The sequence below is a fragment of the Delphinus delphis genome, chromosome 19 (assembly GCF_949987515.2).
Source record: "Delphinus delphis chromosome 19, mDelDel1.2, whole genome shotgun sequence".
In the NCBI taxonomy this organism is placed as follows: Eukaryota; Metazoa; Chordata; class Mammalia; order Artiodactyla; family Delphinidae; genus Delphinus; species Delphinus delphis.
Genome location: NC_082701.1, coordinates 59403817 through 59427428, shown reverse-complemented (window position 1 = coordinate 59427428; position 23612 = coordinate 59403817). Strand labels below are relative to the sequence as shown.

Below are 23612 nucleotides of genomic sequence, written 5' to 3'. Positions count from 1 at the left end.
CAGTCTGATGGAAGCGGGCCTCTACCCCGTTCTGCCCCAGCCCAGGCCCCGAGGATGACGGAGCCAGACCGGATCTTGCCAAGGATGCCTTCCTCCAGCTGCCCCACTCCCTCCGTAGGGGCTACCACCTGTCCCCAAGCCTGTTTCTCCATCTCACAAGCCATGTGGCTTTGGGAAAGTGACTTTGGCTCTCCGGGCCTGTTTTCTCATCTAGGAATGACGACATTACCCCTCAGTTGAGGTGACGGCCCAGGCCCAGGTGCAGCACCTGGCAATGCACTCGTCAATGCCAGGGGAAGAGGTGGCCCCTCGGGACTGGGCTTGTGTTGCCGCTCTGTCCAGTGTTCAGCAAGGGCCTGGCAGCTCATCACGGCCCTTGGGGGCAGCCTCGCGTCCTCACATGTGGAAGTGCAGGGCCCCGGCAGGTGAGAGGCCCCCACTCCCCTGATCACGCTGCCGTGTCCCTGTCCCGGGGCAAGGGGTCCCCCCTCCAGGGCCACCAGCCGTCACTAAGCAGGAGGAGGGCTCGCCGCTATGACACACAGTCTCACACGACCTTTTGTCCCACTTTTTTTTTTTTAAATTAAAACAGCAATCAGGTAACTGCCCCAGCCAATCAGGGACAGGACCCTGGACGGGCAAGTCCTTTCTTCAAAAAAATATATTTTCTTCTTTTTTTTAAAACAATACCAAAAGCAAATCCACAGCCCCCGTCGAGCCGGTCCCCAAGGAGAGTGAGTTGGATGGCTCCCCTAGCGCCTCTCTGAGCAGAGACCTTGGGCCCATCCCCTGAGACCCCAGCCTGAGCAGAGAGGGCAGGTCTTAGCCTGATGGTCCCCTAGCAGGTGACAGAAAAGTGATCGGCTCCAAACCATGCAAGAAAAACCAGCCAAACCCACAAAGCGAAAGGAAAAAATCAAGAGGATAAATTAAAAAAATAAAAGTGAAACAACACCCCTAGAGGCGGCAGGCAGGGGCGAGGTGGCCCCGGTGCCCTTAGAGCCCCGTCTGCCAGTGCTGGGGTGAAGGCCTCGGTGGCTCTGGCATCTGCCTCATGGGGGCTCCAGGGGATTCACGTGGCTCATCCCCCTACTGGGTCCCCCTACCGATGCCGGGACAGAGGTGTGGCCAGCCTGGGCCAAGTGTGCAAAGTCCATTCAGTCGAGAGATAAAAAAATATACAACTTGGGTGGCATCCAGGGCCGGGCCAAGGCAGCGGCCTGTACAAGGCACCACTGCCTTCTCTGTGAGGGGCGTCTGGCCCCTCCAAGTCCAGAGTCTCAGAGTCCTTGGAGCAGCAGGGGCAGAGGCCCCGGAGGGCCCCGATGGTCTGGTTCTTTGGCACTTGGGACCGACAGCCTGTCAGGCGGGAGCAGCCCCCTGGATTCCTCCCGGGCGCCCAAGGCCAGGTTGGCAGTAGCTTATGGGTGTGGGCAAGCACTGCCGCAGCAGAGGGCTGCGCGGCGCCGCGGGGCCAGAGTGGGTCCAAGGCCCCGCCGCCTACGAGTCCTCTCCCAGGATCTCCTTCACAAAGGCAGCGATGTCGGTCTTCTTGGTTTTGTGCGAGGTGAAGAAAGGGTGCTCCTGATGGGGACAGAAGGCAGTCAGTCACCTTGGAGGGGGCGAGGTGGAGGTGCTCCCACATGCTCCTCCTGCCCAGCAAACTCCTAGTCATCCTTCCAGGACCTCTGCCCCCCAGAAGCCCTCCTGTTAGAGGCAACGTTCACGGCCTCCTCCTCAGCCCCCCCGCAGCCACCCTCAACTCACTCTTCCCCGTGCACGCTAGGCCTCTGTCCCTCAGCGGGTAAATCCTTATTCACCCTTCTAGGCCCAGTTCCCCTGCAAAGCCTTCCCTGATGCCTCCAAAGAAAATGGTCCACCTGCCCCCCCTTGCCCTTTGCCTCCCTCCACAGGGCCTGGCATGGAGTGGGGAGGAGGGAGCCAGGGTACACATGAGCGACGGGAGTTCCTAGGAGTGAATGCCCAGGCAAGCCAGAGGAGCTGCCCACCGCTGTGCACAGATGCAGCCCTCTCCCAGAGAGTCCCGCCCACACTCACCATCAGCTCCAGGTAGCTCATGCGTTCCGCAGGGTTCTTTCTCAGGCTAGGACAGAACAGGGCAGGCTGAGGGCAGGCTGGGGCCAGACTGGCAGGGAAGAAGTGAGTCCAGCCCATCCAGGCCAGCCAAGCCAGTCTGGGTTCAGCCCTGCCCGGGCAGCAAGGGGACACACATGCTCCTTGGGCTCAGGGAAGAAGGGGCCGGACTGTTCTGGGGGGGCTTCCAAGGGCGGAGTGGGATCCATGGCGCAAACTACAGAGATTTGGACCAAGTTTCTTTGCCTCTTGGGGTGTTAGCTTTCTTGTCTCTATAGTGATCTAGGGAATTTGCAATGATCCCAATACCAAAATGCTAACATTAACAATCACTTACTTGGTATCCTTAATCGGGATACCCCCTACCACGGGTCTTGGGAGAAAATGACTCTGTCTGCCAGGCTCACTTGTCTCCAGTCTTTCTTATTTTCCAATAAAAGAAATAAAGGCTACGAATTTTCCTCTGAGTATCTCTTTGGCCACAACACATAGATGTTGACATGTTATATTCTCATCGTCTTCACTTCTGACTAGTTTATAATTTTATTGTTTAAATCTCTCTCATAACCCAAGAGTGCATTAGAAGAATTTACTTTTAATTTGCATGTAGCTTTTTTCTCTTCAGTTATGGATTTCCTGTTCCAGCTAATTACAGTCAGAGAACGTGGCCTATATGGCTTTGCCTTCTGCCTCTTCCTCTATTTCCTTTGTAATCTCAAACATAATTAATTTTTATAAGGATCCTGTGGGCATTCTTTAATTTGATACGAAGTTCTAAACAGCAATGAAAGCAAATTTGTTATGCATTTAAATCCTCCATATGCTTTTTGTTTTCTTTTTCCATCTTCATGATCTGTCCATTTCTAGAGGGACTATATTAAAATCTCCCCACTAGGACCATAGTTTGTCAAATTTTCCTTGCACTCAAACTATTTCTGCCTTACTTATTTTGATGCTATGTTGTTTGGGGGTTATTTGCTAAAGGAGAAGGAGACCAAGCCCAGGGAGGAGCTGGGATCTGGCCAGGACAGGGAGGGGTACTGACTGGGCTTGGGGAGGCCCAGAGGTCCAGGCAGGACTGAGACTCACCACTGTGCAGTGAAGTCCACAAACTCGGGGGAGAAGCGGTCAGCTGGGAGCTGCGGGGACGGCTCCTCCACCACCTGCTTCAGCTGCTGGAACGGGGTCCCCCAGGACTCATAAGGAAACCGCAGGATGGCCATCTCGATCTGCAGTGGAAACAGCGGCACTGGGTCAGATGCACCCACATTCTGCACGCAGAAGCAGGGCCTTCACAGATCCTGCCTGTCCTGGTCCAGCACCCAGAGCTGGACTGTGAGGCAGGTCCAGAGGCTGATAGGTGACATCATACCAAAGATGCAAGCCAAGGGGACACCAGTAGTTAGTTCTTCTGACCCAGCCAGCAGCTATGGCTCATGGAGCAAATCCAACCCTGAGTTTTGACTGGCTTAGCTATCATCAGGTTTTCAAACAATCTGAATTCAGAAGATTGTACATGAAAACCCAGGTTTCAGCTAATCTGAAGAAATCAGAGGAGCTGCCAACCTGGGGACGCTTTCCCACAGGCTGCTGGCAGCAAGGGAACTCGGATAGGCAACCAGTTTCCCTTTCCTTTGCCACAGGCCACTCCCCACTCCCTAATGTCTCAACAATGACTTAAGCGTCTGCTGCCATTTATTTGGGCTGTTGTTATTACTGAAAGGACAAACAGGAAATGAAATGACTCCCATGTGTTTGCAGAAGGAATGTTAGACTGTGAGGTCTGCCTTTGACCACGAGTTTCATCTACTGGACTGTGCAACAATCCACCAGACTCCATTAGGAAATGAAGTTTACAGGCCCCTCCTCCTCCACAGAGTCCCCACTGCCCAGCCACCAATACCTGTAAGGCCCATCTCCAACGCCTCCCCCTCCAGGAAGCCTTCCAGCTCTGACCTCATCACTGTTTCTCCCTGACTCACTGGACACAAGGCTACCATGGCCTCATCTCTCCTACTAGACCCAGACCTCCCTGTGCCTTGGGTGCCTCACTTGCAGTTGGCAGCAGTCATCTGTGGGAAAGGCTGACAGCTCGGGACTTCCCTGGTGGTGCAGTGGTTAGGAATCCACCTGCCAATGCAGGGGACACGAATTCGAGCCCTGGTCCGGGAAGATCCCACGTGCCACAGAGCAACTAAGCCCATGCGCCACAACTACTGAGCTGATGCTCTAGAGCCCGCAAGTCACAACTACTGAGCCCATGCACCACAACTACTGAAACATGCGCACCTACAGCCCGTGCTCTGCAACGAGAGAAGCCACCACAATGAGAAGCTCGCACACCTAAACGAAAAGTAGAGTCCACGAGCCACAACTACTGAGCCTGTGAGCCACAACTACTGAAGCCCTCACACCTAGAGCCCATGCTCTGCAACAAGAGAAGCCACCACAATGACAAGCCCGCACACTGAAACGAAAATAGCCCCCGCTCGCCGCAACTAGAGAAAGCCCGCACAGAGCAACGAAGACCCAAGGCAGCCGTTAATTAATTAATTAATTTTTTAAAAAAGACTGGCAGCTCACAGCAAACTCTGGGTTCCGATTTTGACCGCTGAGATGAAAACACAAAGCAGGTCCACCCAGGCCCCTTTCCCCGACAAGTGATCACCGTACTGAACAGAAGAGACCTCAGCTCAAGCAAACGCTTCTTGTTGGTGGTGACTGGCACCCAAACAGATCGCTAGTCCCTGTGCTAAGAAAGCATCTTCCCGTTAGGCTAAAGGCCCCTTTCCAGCCAAGACACAAATGCACCCCTCAGATGGAGGCGGTACAGTGCGGTGCGTGTGGGTGTGACCCTGGGTTTTCACAGGACAAACTCAGCCTGCGTTTTTTCCTAGAGTTTCCAATGATTCCGACACACAGAAGTGAGGACCCTGCCTGGGCAGCAGAGAAGGACCACCAGAGTTTACAAGTAGGAAGACAGAGAAGTGTCCAAACCCTGGACCTCGTAATTCCTTTCCTGGTAATTTTTTCTAAGGAGCTCAAAAATAAAAAACCACAAAAATATCAACAGCCTCTGGGCACAGAGATGCACAGCACGATGTTATCTGTGACAGTAAACGTGGAGAAGCAGTGTGACCGTCCAGCGCCAGGGCTGAGTCTCACTGTGATCGTGAGGGGGCCACATGTACAGGGAGCTCACTTAATTTGGGGTCGACTGTGATTTCTCGACAAGCGCCACGAGCGCCGGGTAAAGTCCAATGGACGAGTCATCAGAGACGTCGAGAACATGTAAAGCTGCCCCTCACCCCACGGCGGGCATAAGGCACCCGCAGATGCTCCCCTTAAGACACCGTAATTTTTGATGACACGTCAGTCTCTCCTCAGTTTGTGAAGCCAACCAACATTTCTGTCCAAGGCTAAACTATTTCCCAGGCCCCGGAAGCTCAAGGACCTGGTACAGCCCCTCCCAAGGAGCAAGGGAGCCCCAGGTGGTACCATGGTGATGCCGAGGCTCCAGACGTCGGACTTGACATTGTAGCCTTTCTGGTTCAGCTCCGGGTTGATCCTCTCAGGCTGTAAGAGGGACCAGAGCAGGGTCGCCCAGGCATCCTCAGCTGGGTCTGGCCTCCCCCACCCCAAACCGAGCGGCCAGCGCTCACCCATCCCACCTCGCCCGGGGCAAATGAGGAAGCTGAGGCCAGCGAGGGCCAGGGTCTCAAGGTGGAGGCCTGAGTCTTGCCACCCAGCTGCCCTGCCTGGGGGTCCCACCTTCGGGACACTGGGGGAGGGGTGGGACCCCGCAGGCCCCACCAGCCACCTCCCTGAGGTGAGACTTATTACCCAAATGGGCACCACGGGGCCAGTCAGAAAGGGGTGGAGAGGGCCGGGCAGCAGACCCCTCTGCCCCCAACGGCAGGAAATTCGGGGTCTGGGGAGGCCTCATCCCTGATGGACACAGGACATGGCGGGGGTGGCCAAGCCTGGCTGTTTCCTCCTGGGGTGGCCCAGGAACCACTCACGGCCATGTAGGGCTTGCAGCCGGCATCCATCGTCTTGGCCACAGAGTCCACCAGGTAGCCACTGATCCCAAAGTCGCACATCTTCACGTGGCCCTCCTTGTTGATGAGCACGTTGGACGGCTTCACGTCTGCCAAGGGCAGGACACGCCCTTCAGCTCCTGGTTGTGGGGCCCCCACTGCCCAGGTCAGAGCTGGTGGCCACACAGCCAGGAGCCCCGGGCTCCAGCCACAGTTAGGGGAGGAGGTCAGGGCTCTGGGGCTTCGCCCGGGACCATGTCTTTGCAGCCAACCAGCTGGGACTCTGCCGCCACTTCCCAGCACAACCTCTAGCTCTGCGGTCCACCCAGGCTCCAGGGGGACCCGTCACTGACAGCGTGGGCACTGGAAACCACCCCATGCCCACCCAGAGGGGTCGGCAGATTTGTCCAGGAAGCGCAGGGCAGCAGCTAAAACACAGGAGAGGGGTCTGCGGGAGAACCCAGAGCCCCCGGACTCGAGGTGGACATGGAGTGTGCTGGAGGTCACAGCAGGGACCGCCCAGCGAGCACACACACAGGACACACACACGCATCTCTGCTGCCTTCTATGGGGACTTCTGTGTGGATACAGACGCCCAGAAAAAGGGCCGAAGGTTCCGTGACAACCTGCCACTGAGTGGTCAAGGGGGCTTAGCCTAATGAACTTGGTCTGGAAAAGCAGAGCACCCAGAACACAGATGAAGAGGCAGGACGTACATTGCCTGGGTGAGTCTCAGAATCAGCGGGCCAAGCGGGAGGCTGAGAACAAGCAAAACCAACCCACTGTGGGGAAATCAGAGGAGTGCGGCTCCAGGGCGTGGGGGGCTGGGGGCATGACTGAGCAGGAAGGGCTGAGAACTGCCGGGAGGGCAGGGAAGGCTGGAAACACCTTCACCTTGATGTGCGGGGGTTACACAGCGTAAACAACGATCAGATTCACGCAGCGGTACACAAGCCCCCTGCGTGTCTTGCGACACGTAAACAACACATCAAAACAAGACGGCTCAGCCTTCCCAGGACAACGGTCCACCCCATCCGTGCTCGGAGCACCAGCCAGTGGAACTGGGACTGGGCCTGGGGGCTGAGGAAAATGGCTGGGAGGAGTGGACAGTGGCCTGGACCGGGCAACAGGCTCAGCGCCTGACCCAACAGGCACGTCAGAGCCGGCTGCCTCTGAGCCTTGGCGGTGCGGGCCCAGCAGGACCGGGCAAGAGCGTGTGTGTGAGCAGCCAGGCCCCCTCCCGCCGGCCGGCCTGGGCACTGACCTCTGTGGATCACGGACAGCTTGCTGTGCAGGTGCTCCAGGGCCCTCACAATCTGGCATTTGGAACAGGAAGAGGGGGGAAGAGACCGGATGGCTGTGATTCCCGGTTGCATCAACAATGACAGAGCTGTAAGACACCCCACCCAGGGCCATCCGTCGCCCTCTCCCAGGTACACACCCAACCCTTCACTACCCTAGGCCCTGCCCACATCCCAGCCTTTGCTGTGGGGTCCCAGCAACCTTGGTGCAGACGCACTGGGTTCCTGCATTGCTCTGAGTGGGCAAGGGTCTCAAGTGACATGCCCACGACCCTGCAGAGTCCCAGACTTAGGAGCTCCCAGGGTGCTGTCCCTTTCCCCTACCAGGCTCCTGGTAGAACCCAGCCCTCTGCAGCCTCCCTGCTTCCTCTCCCTCCCTCAGCAGTCAGTGGGCTACATGCTCGGAGCCATTCCCCACAGGAATGACCCCAAAGACCCTGATTCAATGCCAGGGGGATGTTCGCACGTTCGCAGGTGCGGTCAGGAGAAAGGACCGCTGGTTCGCTGACTCCATTTCCCTTTCTGCTTTGGCTGCCGGGGCGCTCATGCCCGGGGCTGCCGCCCTGCCCTAGGAACATGCAAGCTCAGGAGGCAAGCACGGATGCGAACCCCTCCCCCAACACCATGCCTCTGTGAGCTGCCCCAGAGCGGCCTCGTCCCGGGCATGAGGAAGTTGTAAACACCAAGTCCTTTCTCGTGGCCCCAGAGGGCCTTGCTCTGCCAAAGCTGTGCGGCTCCAGGCGCCCCGGTCTCCTCAGCAGGGAGGCTCTGGCCCAGGGTGGCGGCAGCTGGGCTTCGAGGGGCAGCCGCCCAGGTTCAGGGCCACAGCCGGGGGCCACACTGGGGGCCCGACTCTGCCCGAGACAACAACATCAGGACCCCCACCCCAGCAGGGCCTGAGCCACTTACAGATACAGCGATTTCCCCGAGAATGTCCTCTGGGATCGTCATGTCCTTGTCCAGCACCTTCCGGTAGAACTTGTCCAGGGATGTGTCCATGAGCTCCATGCAGATCCACACGTCTCCCTGCACGTGGACATCGGGAACTCAGCCATGCCCGCCCAGGACTGCCTGGGCCGGCGTCCTCCCGTGCCCACCTCCCCGGAGCCGGCCAGCGCCCCCGACACACCTACACCCCTCAGCCTTTGCGGATGCCCCAACCTCCCAGCTCCTTCCCCTTCCCCCGAGGCTTGCCCACTCTGCTGGCTCCACACGGCAGCCCCCCACCCCCGCTGTCACCTCTGCGCTCCCCCATCTGACCCCTAATTCCACGGCAGGCTCCAGAGAGAAGTGACTGTGTCCCTCCAGTGGGGGCTTCTGGGGCCTGCCTGTGCCAGCTCAGCCCCATGCCCCGGCCCTGCAGACCCCTCCTGCCTCAGCCCCACACCCGCCCCCCCGCCGCCCCACAGCTCGGGGCATGGACGGGCCCTTCCTCCGCCAGCCCCCCACCGCCCGCCCTACCCGAGACAGCCTTCTGAGAAGGCTGGGTGCGGCACCCCCTGGGGCACCCCCAAGCCCCTGGGCCCCCTGCCAGCTCTGACCCAGCCTGTGGTGAGGCTGGAGTGTCTCCCCCACCACGGCCTGGGCCTGGCTGAGCCCCAGCCCCCGGGCCCGCCCCCCGAGGGCCCACCTCTCTGAAGAGGGCCCCGTAGAACGTGACGGTGTAGAAGCAGTCGACCGTGCGCATGTTCACGTCCAAATCCATGAGCAGGCGCTTCTGCTCCTGCGAGTTCACGGTGGCACGGATGCGCTGCGGGGCGAGGGCTGCGGTCAGGGGCTGGGAGGCAGGTGCGCGGCCCCCGGTGCCCCCGGCCCTGACAGCCCCAGGCTGGGGGCCCTGCTCACCTTCACGGCCATGATGGTGCCGCTCTGGGCGTGCCGCACCTTCTCCACTACCCCGTAGGCGCCTCGGCCCAGCTCTGAGATGGTCACCAGGTCATCCGCCTCCACCTCAAAGTTCTTGGGGGACACAAAAGAGAGAGGGTTCACGGGGGCCAAGTCAGGCGCCAGTGGAGATGCTGGGGCAGCAGAAAGAGAGGACTGCCAGCCAGTCAGACCTGTGCTCAAATCTTGCCCCAACCACTTCCACTGTGTGCCCTGGGGCAACTCACTTAACCTCTCTGAGCCTCCCCTCACCTTCTACAGGACAGGCACAGCACCTCCTTCCAAGGGCTGCTGCAAGGTGTCAGCAGGCCAGCCTGGAAAGTGCTCCCAGCGGCATGGGGCCCTTGAGAGATGCTCCTTCCCTCTCGCCCCGCCCCGCTCAGGTGGACAGAGTGAACCCCTCGTTCGGCACCTACTACACGCAAGTCCCTGCTTCAGGCACCGGGGACGCGGACAGGACAACAGAAGGGCCTCACCTCACAGGGAGCAGCCATAAAAGGGAGTGAGCAGGGGACGAACGGGACAGCCTCGGCGTGTCCTGTGGTCCACACACGGTCCCCAAGCCGGGCCTCCCAAGCCATCAGGAAGTGCGAGTGAAACGCAGGTGCCCGGGCACCGGCCCCGAGGGCAGGGCCGGGGAACTGCGCGCTCAGCACCACTCCTCTGAGGTCAGGGCGCTCCACGCCGGCTCCGGCTCACCAGGGCCCCAGGAGGCAGCCACCACCTCTTCCCCAGACGGGCCACTGGTCAGCAGCGGGGAGCCGGCGCTCCGCCCCAGCCCAGCTCTGTCCACCACCCGCAGCCACCTCCCAGGGCCCGACAACACCTACCCTGTCCCCGATGGTGATGAAGGCCCGGGAGTCCAGGTTCCGGGGGGGCCTGCAGGGAGGAGCGGGGCCGTGAGCCCGGGGAGCCACGCCCTCCTGAGCGGGCAGCCCAGCCTGGTGCACATCCTGCCCGGGAGCCCCCACCCCCAGCCACGGAGCGTGTGCGGGGCAGCACGCGGTACAGCACGCGGACGCGGCCAGGGCCTCGCCTTCCGTCCTCAGCGGGAGAGCAGGGCCCTGAGCGGACGTGCGAGGCCCGTGGCCCCCGCAGCTGCCCAGAGGAGGTGCTGCCCAGGCAGGGGCCCGGCTCATGGTGGCCCCTTCAGGAGGCCGTTGGGCGGCGCCAGGGGAAACCCGAGGCCAACTCACGTGGGGCTGGGCGCCGGCGGCTTGGACACGCAGGTGATTCGTAAATCCTTCTTCCTCTTGGACTTTCCTAAATGGGAGGGAGAGAAGGGAGCGTCCGCTCAGCCACCGCTCAGTCAGCGTCTCCCGGGACAGGCAGGAGCCCCAGGGCCCCGGCACAGACATAGACGCCGAGGGTCAGCGAAGTCGGCGCCGTGACGGGGCCCCGGGGCCTCCGGGAGCCCAGAGGACGTGCCCAGCCTGGGTTGGAGGGCCTGAGCCCCGCCAGTCCTCCTGGAACAGTCACCCCACAGCCACCTGAGAAGAGACGGCACCTCCGAGGAAGACGTACCGTCACAGACTGGCCCCCACGGCCCCCATCAGGCCCCCGTGCTCCCACCCACGCAGAGCCCTATGTCCCAAGTTTTCCGAAGGCCTGAATTGTGTCCTAACCCCTGAAAGCTGAAGTCCTAACCCCAAGTACCTCCGAGCATGACCCTATTTGGAGAGCTACAGAAGATGATCAGGTTAAAACGAGGTCTTTAAGGTGAGGCCCTAATCCAACATAACAGGTGCCCTTTTAAAAAGGGGAAATTTGGACACAGAGACAGACACGCGTCAGAGAAGATGGCCGTCTGCAGTCCCGGGGGCAAGACTGGGGAGGCTCCTCCCGTCACGGCCGCAGCAGGACCAGCCCTGCGACACCTGGATGGGCTCCGGCCTCCAGACGGGGGACAGGAGGTTGCGGTGTTGATGCCGCGCAGTGTGTGGGGCTTTGTCCAGCAGCCTGGGAAGGTAGCAGGGCCTCTACCCGCCCCACCCCCATGCAGTGCTAACCTCGGTGAGGGGGCACCCACCAAGCCGGAGCCCCGGCTCTGCCGCCCACCCCGCCTCTGAGCCTCGACGTCCCCACCCGTCGTGCTGGAGCGCAGATGCAGGCTGGGGGCCCTGCCGGCAGGCAACACATGCAACCCGGCCTGGGGTGTCCACAGCCAGGCCCGTGGGCCGGGACCCTGTGTGCAGGCGCCCCGCCCCTCTCAGCCTCAGCTTCCCCAGAAGGGGCCCCAGCTGGACACAGCATGAGGACAAACACCACCTTCCAGGGCACCGGCTCAGCTTGGAAAACGGGGCCAGGGCCAAGGGCAGGAAGGTGAGTCAGGAAAGGACCGCATGTGCACCCGGGTCTGCTGGTTCCACAGCCGGGGCTGGCCAGGGCAGGGCAGGACGTCCCCTGTGGAGCGAGGGTGCTGGACCGGCCGAGCTCCCACTGCTGCCAAGCCTGCCTGTGCTTGGGGCCAGCTCCCCAGCCCTCCACACAGCCCTCCCCGTGGACAGGCGGCGAGGCTGAGGTGCCTGTACCCACAGCTACCCCTGATGCTGTCGGCATCCCCGCCCAGGCTCACGCCGGGCTGGGAGCGGGGGAGGTTCCTGGGGGCCCACCTTCCTGGGAAAGCGGGAAGTAAGGCCAGCAGGCCTGCAGGGGCCAAAGCAGGGCATATCCAGGCCTGGAGGACGCACCCATGGCCTCATCTCACCCCTGCCCACTGCCCCGGGCACACTGCAGTGCCCCTGGGCCTCAGTATCCCCATCTGTGAGGAGCCCCACCCCCAGCTCTAGCCAACAGGGTGGGAGGTGAGAGGGGCCTGGCGGGGTCCACGTCCCAGGGGAGGAAGACCACCCAAGGCGCGGGCAGGGCCAGCTCTGGCTGGGCCCACTCACCCTGGAGGCCGCAGCCTGTGCACATTCTCACCACACGGCCCCAGGAAGCCCACTCCCACCCCCCAGGGTGCGGGGTGGGCCTGAGTCCCGAGGCGACGCCTCCCTCACCCCTCACCGCCAGGGACTGACAAGAAGTGTCGCCTCTCCAGGACTTTCTGGCCAGCTAAGAGTGCGACCCGGTGCCCGGCACACGGTCGGTGCTAAAGAAGAATCGGCATCGAGCGCCCTGGGCCGACCTGGGACTCGACCAGGACTTCCCGAAACCACCCGGAGCAGAAACGGTGCCCATGTGCCTCTCCCGCAGGCACGTCCTTCCGCCTCCCGCCCACGGCCCCGTGCCTCGTGCCGCAGGTGCGCACAGGGCGCCAGGAGACCCTGTGCACACCCTCCTGAAGTTACCTCTGAACCGGGTTTGGATCAAGCCTCCAGCACACCCTGCTGCGCAGCCTCAGCGCCTCATCTGTGAATCCAGACAGGCCCACGCGCTCCGGCCCAGCAGCGGGGGCGGGGCCGCCACCACTGTCCATGATAGGAGGGGTTATCAGTGCCCCTGGGAAGACGAGGCCCGCGCCCAGCTGCCCTGAGAGCTGGGAGAACCACCAGGAAAAGTCCGGTGGGGCTGGGGTCCCAGCATCTACCCCACGGTGGGTGACGTAGGCAGACACTTGCAGCCTCTCCATAGAAACACCCCCAGGGGCCCCCAGATGCCAGGCTTGAGGTGCATCCGTCTGTGCCCTGGCGGCCGGCAGGAGAGCCTCAGTCCTGGCCAAAGGCCCTGACCCAGGCGGCCCCGGGCCTGCGGCCGAGTCAGTGCTCCGATGGTACAGCCCACAGCCCCGGAGCTGGGGCCCCTGCTCACTCCACACCAGGCTCGGCTCTCGCGCAACCCTGCTGCCAAAAGCATGGGCTCTCTCTGCCACAAATTCAAATCCCACCTTTGCCCCTTACAGGCTGGGCCTCAGTATCTTCATCCATACAATGGGGACAAAAACAGCACCTACTGGGAATTCCCTGCTGGCACAGTGGTTAAGACTCCATGCTCCCAATGCAGGGGGCCCGGGTTCAATCCCTGGTCAGGGAACTAGATCCCACATTCATGCCACAACTAAGAGTTCGCATGCCACAACTAAGCAGCCTGCATGCCACAACTAAGGAGCCCGCCTGCCGCAAGTAAGACCCAGCACAACCAAATTAAAAAAAACACACACAAAAAAACCAGCACCTCCCTGCAGAGTTATCAGATAAAGCACTTAGGACAGCGCTCGGCCTGCATCGAGCTGCTTCACCACCTCTGAGCCCCCAGGGCCCGTCCAGGACCTGACTGGCGCCACTGCCTGCCCCCAGCACGGGGGTGTGCCAGCTGCCCCATCGTGACCTTGTGTGTGGAGAGATTTCATCCCATCTTACAGACGAGGCAAGGTGGCTGGTTGTCAGGGGCCAGGGTGGGGGGGTCTCCCTCAAAGTCCTTTCGCCCATGAAGCAGCAACCTGCCACTCACACACGGGCCCTTCCCATCTCCTCCAGACGCCCCGACGACCCTGGAAGAGGAGCTCTTAGCCTCATTTTACTTGGGGAAACTGAGGCTCGGAGGTGGAGTCACTGCACGTTAGTCAAGGGTCTGGCCAGGAGTCACACCTGGAGACCCCAAGAGGCCAGGCCAGCGGCTCACAGCACCCCTCCTGCAGGGAGGAAGGGACAGGCCTGTCACGCCCCCCCAAGGGAAGCCAGCACATTCCACACGCCAAGAGGAAAACAGAAAAGCCGGGGCTTCGGTTCCTGAGGCCACTCCTGCGCTGCCCCGGGTCAGACTCAGTCACCACCAGGCCCCAAGGTGGCGCAGGGGTCCACGGCGTGCGGACGCCACAGGCCAGGCCAGAGGAAGCCCAGCTCTGCAGCCCGGCTGGAGCCCGGCACAGCGCCCTCCTGCCCGCACCTCTACTTCTCACCCGCTCGGAGGTGCACCTGCCACCCGAAAAGGCAAGGCCGAGGGTCTGGCACACAGTAGGCGGCCCTCTACTGGCCCACAGGTGGACACCACAGTTATCATCAGCGCCTCTGCAGAGGTGAAAAAATCCATGCTAAGGAGTGAGAAATACGGGTGGCTTTTATTCTTGACTTGATGCTATTTTGTAACCAGAAAATGAAACATTTTAAGTTAAGAGGCAACAATCCACGTGGGGGTGTCCAGGGCTCACAGCCGCAGGCCCTCCTGCGCCTTCTCTGCTCTCAGCCCCCTTTCCACCTTTCTTGGGCTCAGCCTGCACACCCACGGCCCGCCCCGGGCTTTGGGAACGTCCCCCTGACAAGCTTCAGTCTCCCTGCCTGTGGCTGCAGTGTTGGTGGGGGGGAGGGGAGGAGGGCGAGGACCCCCTGCCTGTCAGGGTCCCCGGGCCTACGTCTAGAGTGACACAACTGGGTCTGCGGGGCGGCCAGAAACAGGACACCGGCCCCTCCCACCGTCTGCTCCGGGCCAGGGCTGCCCAGGTGCAGGCCACTGTGGCGACTGTCACCACGACAAACAGACTTTGTGGGCTGCCACCAGCAAAGCACGACGAGCCCGCCAGCTCCCAGTGCAGTAGCGCACAGTACCGGGTGCCTGTGTCCTCGTCCGCGCCGGCCTTCCAGGGGAGCCACAGGAGGCCACGAGGACTCCAGCCATGACCTGATGAGCCACCGTCGTTCCCAGCTCAGGGCCTTTCCTGGTTCTGTTCCCTCTGCCCAGAATGCTCTTCCCTGCAACTCTGTCCCAGCTGACGTGAGCCTCAACTTCTGCCTGTTCAGTGCAGCGAAGCGCCCTTGTTAACTGGCTCTCCCGCGTCCAGCCGGCTCCACACAAGTCACAGCCCTGTAGGTACATCTCAGAGGCAGCACTGACTCTGGAGCCAGGCAGCCCGGGCTCAAACTGCAAAGCTGCCACTTCCTACCTGGGTGTCCTCAGGCAAACGACTTCACCTCTCTGGGCCTCAACTGTGACGTGGGGACAACGGACCGACCTCGCACGGGTATCAGCGCATCCCGCGCGGTCCAGTCCCCTGCCTTAGTGGTCCTGGCGCGAGGAAGATTAGACTGAGCCACCTGGAAACGCGTGGGACCCAAGCTAACACGGGGCCCGCAGCCCCGACGGCCGCTCTGTCAACACCCTCAGCAGCCCCGGAGCGTCTTCACGGGTCTGCTGCACCGAGAGGGTCGGAGAGGAGGCACCAGGCGAGGTCACAGCAAGCGTCTGGTGGGGGGCAGACCCTGAGCGGGGCCTGGGGAGATTCCAACAAAACGGCCGTGCCCGGCTCTCAGGCTGCGGCCGCGGCGGGGGGCAGGGCAGACAGCCCCGCACCACGGGCCCTGCCGGGCCTCGCGCGCACGGGAGCCCCACACCCCGCCACGTTCTGTCTCATCCCCGACGAAAGCAGCACCGGCTCCCACTTTGTTATTCCCGCCTCCTACTTTTGGATATTTGGGGTGCCTCTCGTGCTTTCCAATCCTGCTGGAGACGTCCTGGGTCCCCCAGGTCCGTGCCCATCAGGTTAAGTAAGCGCATGCCACCACGGAGGTGTCAGAGGCCAGATGTCCAAGGACGCCCCCGCCCCCGCCTGGCCCTGCCCCCAGCTGGCCACCTCTATCCTGTGGGGGTCCCACAGAGAGAGACCAACCAGGCCAACCCGCTCCCACTGCTCAAGTGGGCAAGCTGAGGCCCCGAGACGCAGAGGCTTTCGGGGGGCAGTACATTGACCTGCACCAAGCTAAGCCAAGGCCCACCCCCACCCCCGATATCGTGATCCCCCCGTTACCGCTCTGCGGGGGGAGAGGCAGGCACAGGAGGGACGTCCCCTCACACCGGCTCCCCAGCTCTGCAGTGGCCCTTCCCCAAGGTCCCGCAGAGGGGAGGGCTCTCCGTTTCCTGGGAGCCTCCACGGGCCAGGCCCGCACCCGCCACGGTGCCCTTAGCACCGAGCCCACAGGGGAGTGCCAGGCTGGGCGGGGGGCCGCTCAACCCAGCAGCCCTGCCCTGTGCCCCCACAGCGGCACGGTGGCCCCCGGGCCAGGCCCTGGCCTCAGAGGCCTTCGGCATCCCTCGTCCCCCCCACCTCCAGGGCCCTTCTCATCTGCAGAGCCCGTGGGGAGGGTCCCAAGCCCACCCAGCTCACAGCATCCGTCCCTTCAGCAGTGAGCAGACAGGGCCCCGCCCTCCCAGGATCACGCTCTAACCACAGCCACATGGCAAAGCCTGAAGACATTCTGCTGTCACAACTTGGGATGCTACTGGTATCTGGTGGGTAGAGGCCAGAGGTGCTGCCCCACAAGCCAGAACGATCCGGCCCTAGACGCCCGGGGCTGGGGAGAGACAGGGCCACAGACAAAGCCAACTAACAAAGTCCGGGTACACACCATTTACGTCGATTTCCACAGTGCTAAGTGCTCTGAAGAAAAGGGAAGCAGGGGACCCTGCGGAGGTGAGATCTGAGCTGAGGCTGACGGGGAAGAGGAGGCAACCTGGAGAGCTCTGCAGCGGGGGAATCCAGGCAGGGGGCTCGGGCTGGAAGTGCCCGCAGACTCACCCAGCAACGGTCCAACCACACTATCCGGGTCTGCGCAGGGCAACTCGGGCCGGGACGAGCTGGGCTGCAGTGAGAGGGGGTGGCGTGGGCCGGAGGCCCAGACCCAGGTGCACAGAAGAACAAAGGGCAGGAGACATTCTCCAGCGCCCGCGCCGAGCGGCCTCGGGCAGCCTCCCATCCAGGCCTCAGCAGCCGCTGACCGCCAACGCCGGGGAAGCAGCGACCTAGGGAGGCACAGCGATGCCCCGTGGCCCCCTTTTTACTTCCTCGTGGCACCCAAACACCTCCGCGGACATCCGAGGCCCTTCACTTGTCCCTTCGTGCCCACTGGCTCGTGCAAACCTTAAGACAAACCCTCGAAGCTGCACAGTGACGCAGACGAGGCAACTCAGGGCTGTGGTACAGCTGCACAGTCCGAGCACTGCGCCGCTTGGGCTGAACGTTCACTTGAAGCAACAGTAATAACAGCTGCAGGCACTCAGACACGCTAACCCTGAGGCCCCATACTTAGTGCTGCCACGTGTTAACACGCTGAATCCTCCACGCAGGTCCCGGTATCACCCCCGCAGTGCAGCGCCTGATCGCCAGCCAGCTCTAGCCGCTCCCCCAACACCGCTACACACCAATGCTGGTCCCACGGACCATGGCGTGGACACCGGCCTGGGGCTCCTGCAGGCCAGTGAGCTTAACGACACCACACGTACATTAGGGCTTGATTTAAAACAATAATACAGGGCTTCCCTGGTGGCGCAGTGGTTGAGAGTCCGCCTGCCGATGCAGGGGATGTGGGTTCGTGCCCCGGTCCGGGAGGATCCCACATGCCGCGGAGCGGCTGGGCCCATGACCCATGGCCGCTGAGCCTGCGCGTCCAGAGCCTGTGCTCCGCAGCGGGAGAGGCCACAACAGTGAGAGGCCCGAGTACCGCAAAAAAAAAAAAGAAAACAATAATACAGAAATGATGAGCACACGCATCAGGACGGTTGTCAGGGAGAGGCAACGCTGAAGGGCTGCCGGCGCACAGTAAGCTGAGATTTCTTTAGCGGGGTGTTGGGTATACAGAATTCACTTTTCTTTATTCTTTAAAACGTACAGGTACATTCCATATATCCCTCCGGTGTCTGCCCTGACAGGGCAGAAGGGCCAGTGCAGAGCGGCCCAGGGCGAGCACCAGGGGAGAGGGGCGACTGGACACGCCTCCCAGAGAAGCCAGGGCAGCCCCTGGATGCCAGCTCAGCCTGCAAGGACACCCCAGAGAGGACCTCAGGACAGGGGGAGGGTGACAGGGACCTGTGCCCAGGACTGGGGGGAGGGGCAGGGGGAAGCCCTGTCAGGGTGAGCCTGGTGACCCCCTCTGGGGTGGAACATGGGCCCAAGCGTGGTGTCTGAGCTGCAGAGGGGCTGCCTCCCAGCCCTGCCTGCTCTTCACGCCCTTTACAAGAGTCTTCGGGGGGTTTCCACGGCCACTGCTGGGGAAGCAGGCCTGACCACAGGGGCCACACCGAGAGGCCCGGCCAGTCCCGGGAAGGCGATGAGCCCCAGCGTGGGAAGCTGAGCTCAGGGAGGCCCGCCCCGTCGCCGCACCCAGCTGGGACAGGGCCCTGCGTGGCGTTCTTCTTCTGGGACCCAACAGTGTCCCCTCCCAAGACGCTGACGATGCTCCCCACAGCGGCCTAGGCCCCGCCCAGCTGCTCCCCACTCAGCTCAGCCCTGCCGCCCACCGACACGGAGGCCTTGGAGCTGGACCCTCAGAACCACTTCCCCCGGGGCCTCCTTCCGCTCCGCGCTTAGGGCGCTCTCCACCTACCCCTGCGCTCCTGCAGCAGGTGCCCCGCCTGGCCCTGACGGAGCTCCACCCACTGAGGGGCTGGCCTAGGAGGCTCCCACCCTCCCAACTCCCGGTCCCACACGCCCCCATGCTGCAGGGGACGCCGATGTGCAGGCCGAGGCAGGCCCGCCGTCCTCTCCGTTCCCCGCGAGCCCTCCCCAGGAAGGCCCAAGAGGCAATGAAGCTCCCAGCTCCAGCTTGGGGAGCAGTGAGGAAAGAACCTGGTATATTCTAGCTGCCATTACAGGGCCCTGCAGCCAGAGTCGTGTCACAGAGCTTCAAGTCCATCACCAGAGGTCCCCATGCTGGCATTCATCCAGCAACGAACAACTGAACCACCGTAACGATGAGAAAATAACAACAGGTGACATTTGTTTGACAAACACCATCTCCCACCTTTACCACCACCCTGTGCGGGGCTGTTTTCTCACACTTTACAGAAGAGGAGACTGAGGGTCAGAGAGGGCACGTGAGGAAGTTGGGAAGCAGTGGAGCAAGTGAGAATTCAAACCCCCGAGCCCAGGCTCTGCCCTACTTCCTGTCTCGCTGAGGTTCTTTGTGGGCAGAGGGCAGTCTCGCTGTTCCCAGGACCCGACACTTAGTAAGAGTGGAATGAGGCTGTCTACACCTGTCCTCGCGGCTGCCGGCAAGACGGCACGCAGGGTTCCCACTCCCATTTTGCAGGTGAAGAAACCGAGGCCTCACATCCGAGAGCCGGGCGGTGCCAGGGGACTGAAAGCATTTACAGTAGGCAGCGGACGTCCAATGTCACAGCGAAGGGGCTGAGCTGGCATCTGACGGCAGAGTCTTCACCTCTGCACAGCCCTGTCTCCCAAGAGCCCAGGGGACCCTGCACCACCTCTGCTCCTCGGCCGCCCGCGGCCCCCGGGAGCACATCGGAGCCGGAGGAGGCCCTGGGCCAAGGGCGGGAAACGGCCGCTGCTCCCTGGACAGAGGAAGCAGGGCCCTTGCCTAACAGAGGAAGTTCCGGGGGGGTGGGCGCAGGGCCAGGAGGGGGCTCCCGGCTCTATCCCAGGTCCAGGAGGGTGGCCACCTCCGTGCCCAGCTCCGGGCCACAGGCTGCCCGAGAGGTGGGGACTTCCAGCCCCCTCCCACCCACCAGCGGCCAGGCACTGGCCCTTTAAGCTGCAGCCAGCCGGCTGGCGTGCCCCACGGGTGAGTCAGCGCCCAGTGCCCGCTGACTCACGCCGGAAGCCTTCCGCTGCCCCGGCCCTCTCCCCACACAAGCGACTGAGAACTTTGCTCCCTTCAGGCCCTGAGCCACAGGTTGGCGGATAGTTTCCTGTGCGTCACGCCAGGGGTGGGGGAAGTCCCCAAGTGCCACCTTCCAATCTTTCCGAGAGCCAGGACAGGACAGGACAGGACAGGGCAGGTCAGGGGAGGGCAGCTGCACAGCAGGAAGGGCCGGGACGCGGTGCTCCTGCAGCCTCAGTGTCACCGTCAGGCATCCGGGAGCCACTTGAGGATCAACCAGGAAGTGCCCACGGGGGCAGCACTCACGGTGCAGTGGGGGCACCCCAAGGACAAACGTGGCCAGAGGCAGCAGACCCAGACTGTGCCGACCGAACGTGCCCCTGCCCTCTGGCCGCGGCTGCCCTCGGCCTCTGATCCCAGGCAGAGATGGCATGTGGGCGAGGAAGCGGGGAAAACGGCAGGGCTGTAGGGCCTGGGGCCTCGCGCACTCCCGGAAAACTCCCAAGGGCTGTGGCACGGAGGACGGGGCAGGGCACCCCTGCAGGGCAGGAAGCTTAGAGGCAAAGCTCCCTAAGGTCGAGCACCAACCACATCCTGCTTGGTCCAAATTCCTCGAGAAGGTGGCGAGAAGGACAGACTGTGGCCTGTGCCCAGGACACGGAGGGCTGGGTCAAGCCACTCCTCCCAGCTGACCTCAGTTTTGTCACCTGACAAATGGGCCGGACCGCAGAGAGTATGAAATGTGCCAGCTATAAAGGGCTCTGCACACAGGAGACATCACCTCTGCTCAGTCCGTCCTCCAGGTCAGGCATGGGCTAGAGGAGATGCCTCAGAACAGAGGTGTGACGGGGGAGGGGGAGCATCCCACCAGCTCAGCCCAAGCACCCATCACAGAAATGGGACGCAGAAGAGCGCTGAGCCCTAGAACAGCAGCTCCATCTGTCACAGCTGTGTGACCTCAAGCAAGGCAACGAACACCTCTGAGCCTCAGCTTCCTCGTCTGCGAATGGGGCTGTGAGCAATAAACGGGCTAGCGCACGGCACACGGAAAAACCTTGGTAAGTGGGAGCTCTTGGGATTTTTGGCAAGAGGTCATTATGGCTTCCCCACCACATGCTGCCACAGACCCCAAAGAGGATGACAGCGTCCCCACCCAATATCATCTGTTACCTGGACCCACAGACTGGAAATGCATCCCGGCCCTCTCTCTGCAGAGAGGCTCAGAGAAGGCAATGCCGGGACTCAGGTCACACAGCATTTGAGTGTTTCCCCAAAGTGCTTTATTCCTTCACACCCATGACCCTTCTCCCTTCCCAACCCTGCAACTTTAATTTTTATTTTGATGAGGCATTCCCTGCCTGGAAGAGCTGAAGGGCCTTCAAAAACAAACACTGCTTCCAACCTCTTCTTTCCACCCATGAAAACACTGTGGCCCAGAGAGGCTGATGGACCTGCCCGAGGTCTCACAGCGCTGGCCAGGCCAGGCCTACACCTGGATCTGGGGAAAAGAAGTGTCTGATTTCCCGGTTCCCAAGCTCCACGAGGTCTGCGCAGTCCAAGTCCCTCCCCAGCCGTCTTCCCCCTCGAGTGCCTCCTGGGTTACTCACAGTGGTTGGGCAACGGTCAGGGATCCGGCCTCCCACTTATGTAAGACGTAATTACCCTGCCCACCCGGCTGGCTGGGCTCTGGCCCCAGCCACAGCAGCCGCCAGGAGCAGGGGCAGCGAAGGACCCACACCCTCCCCAGGACCCCACAAGCCCTCCAGCTGCCTGGGCTCGCCCAACCGCAGAGAAAAAGAGGCAGAGACAACCCCTGATTAGGGGCCCCCTAAGTGCCAGCCACTACCTTTCTCCCCCTCACTCTGCAGCTACAGCCCAACAGAGGCAAGGCCTGGATCCCACATGGCTGAGGCCTTTCCAGCGAGAAGAATGGTAACAGTAATAAAACGCAGCAAGTACCCCTTCCCCAGCACCTCTGAGCTCTTCATCTCATCACCCACACTTGCCTAGAGCTCTTTAGTATTCACTGTCTCACATCCTATGCCAGGAGTCCACGGAAGGTAGGTGTGATAAAGGAACCGAGGCCCAGAGACAGCAAGTTAGCGAGCCGCGGGCAGCCCATTCATTACGGCTGCGTCCGGTTTGGAACTCTCTCACACAGCCCAGCCCGCTGAGACTCCGACATGCCAAAAACATCCTTTCCTCTTCCTGCCAAAAAAAATCCCCCTTTCGCCCTCCAAGTCTCATCCTCCCCCTCTGCATGACAAAGCCTGCTGCCGCAGCCGCCACCTCACAGACATTTCCAGGAAGGCCGGCTGCCTGCAGAAAACAAGAGCAAGCCCATCGCAGGGCCAGCACCCACCGGGCAGCCAGCCCAGGACCCACAGGCAGCGTCAGAGGTGAGCACCGCCCCCCCGCCCGCCCCCGTGCACAGAGAAGCTTGCAAGTCCAGATGAGGGAGCCGATGGAGAGGCCATGCAGTAGGGTGGGGTGGGAGGCCAAGAGAGGCTCCCCGGAAGACAGGGCTGCAGACAGAGCTGCAGGACGGGGTGCAGGCCGCCAGGGATGGGGCAATGTGTGACCTAGGAGGGTGGAGAGCCTTGGGGGAGAGGACGGGGAGCTCTGAGCTGGACCGTGGCCAGGGCAGCCACACGGGAGGGGGCGTTTACAGAGAGATCCGCAGCAGGGGAGCACCACTGGGGGCCCAGACTGGATACAGCCCTGGGACCCGGGAGTGGAAGGGGGCTGGATGCAAGATCAGAGTGAATCCCACCTGGGTCCAGCTGAGAGACCCAGACTGGGAGAGTTCCTGTCCAAGGTGCAGTTAAGGCCCAAAGTGGGAGGTCCAAGCAAGGTTCCTGACCTGGAACGGGGTGATCAGAACGAGACCCTCTCCCGACTTCGGGCCTGGGTGCAGCCCCAAGGCCTAAACTGGGGTCCGGCTGGGCCCGGGACCTAAGGGAGGCGTTCCGGGCAGGGGAGCTGCCCGGGTGCAGGCCGGGGGACCGCGCAGAGGTCGGGTCCGCAGCCCGGGCGTTCCTACCTTTGGATGCGGGCACACCGGCGGGCTGGCTCGCGGCAGGAGATTCCATGGTGCAGGCGGGTCGGGGCGGCGGCGGGACTAGTCCAGGGGGCGGCGAGCTCGGCCCGGGCGGAGCACGCTCATGGCTGCGGGCGGGTGGCCCGGGCGGCTAGCAGGGCGTCGGCCGGTACGCGTCCGCGGCGGGCGGCGGCGGGGCCAGACTGGGCAGCGCGGCGGGGGCCCCGGCCGGACGGCGCCGACGCAGGCTCCGCCCCGCGCACCCATTGGCCCGCCGGTCTCCGTGCCCGGCCCCTGCCTATCAATCGCCGGCCGGGGCCTGCCCGTCAAGCTCAAGCCTCGCCCTCCATTGGCCCGGGGTACGGCTCCTCCCACCGCCTGTCAAGCCCGCCCACCACCGGGAAACCCGTCAGGCCCCGCCCCCCAGGCCCCGGCGGGTCCCTCCCGCTGCCTGTCCGGACGCAAGCCCCGCCCACTCCCGGGCCCCGCCTCACGCGCGCTGGCTCCTGTGCGCAGAAACCCTGGGTACCCCTGGCCCGCCCAGCTGCGGCCCCGGGGAGCGGGAAGGCGGGTGCTGCGGGGGTCAAAGTGCACCCCCCGGGTGGGGCCAGGGTCAGATCCCGCTTCGACTACTTCCTAGCGGGGCTGACCTGGGCAACTCAGGTCACCCCGGAGCTTGTTTTCGCGTCCGCGCCTCCGGTCGCAGCTGGTGGAAAGGGACCTGGGCTACCGCGGACACTCAGGAGGTGTTTGTTGACTATTCAGTCCG

At 62.3% G+C, this 23612-nt stretch overlaps 1 protein-coding gene across 1 annotated transcript; it reads right to left on the bottom strand.

The window, feature by feature from the left end:
- Positions 1–563: 563 nt before the first annotated feature.
- On the bottom strand, positions 564–23034 carry MAP2K3 (mitogen-activated protein kinase kinase 3). The gene is made up of 12 exons (XM_059998764.1): positions 22847–23034; positions 10516–10582; positions 10150–10198; positions 9281–9394; positions 9066–9185; positions 8345–8461; positions 7399–7450; positions 6117–6244; positions 5593–5670; positions 3184–3323; positions 2059–2104; positions 564–1584 (listed from the first exon to the last, which is right to left on the bottom strand). The coding sequence occupies exons 1-12, from the start codon at positions 22893–22895 to the stop codon at positions 1501–1503; spliced, it is 1044 nt and encodes a 347-aa protein (XP_059854747.1). The 5' UTR covers positions 22896–23034; the 3' UTR covers positions 564–1500.
- Between the last annotated feature and the right edge of the window lie 578 nt (positions 23035–23612).

Coding starts and splice junctions, on each gene's coding strand:
- MAP2K3 (XM_059998764.1), bottom strand. CDS start 22,895: ATGGAATCTCCTGCCGCGAGCCAGCCCGCCGGTGTGCCCGCATCCAAA. Junction 10,583..22,846: donor CGGTGTGCCCGCATCCAAAG/GTAGGAACGCCC, acceptor CCTCCCATTTAG/GAAAGTCCAAGAGGAAGAAG. Junction 9,395..10,149: donor TCATCACCATCGGGGACAGG/GTAGGTGTTGTC, acceptor GTGTCCCCCAAG/AACTTTGAGGTGGAGGCGGA.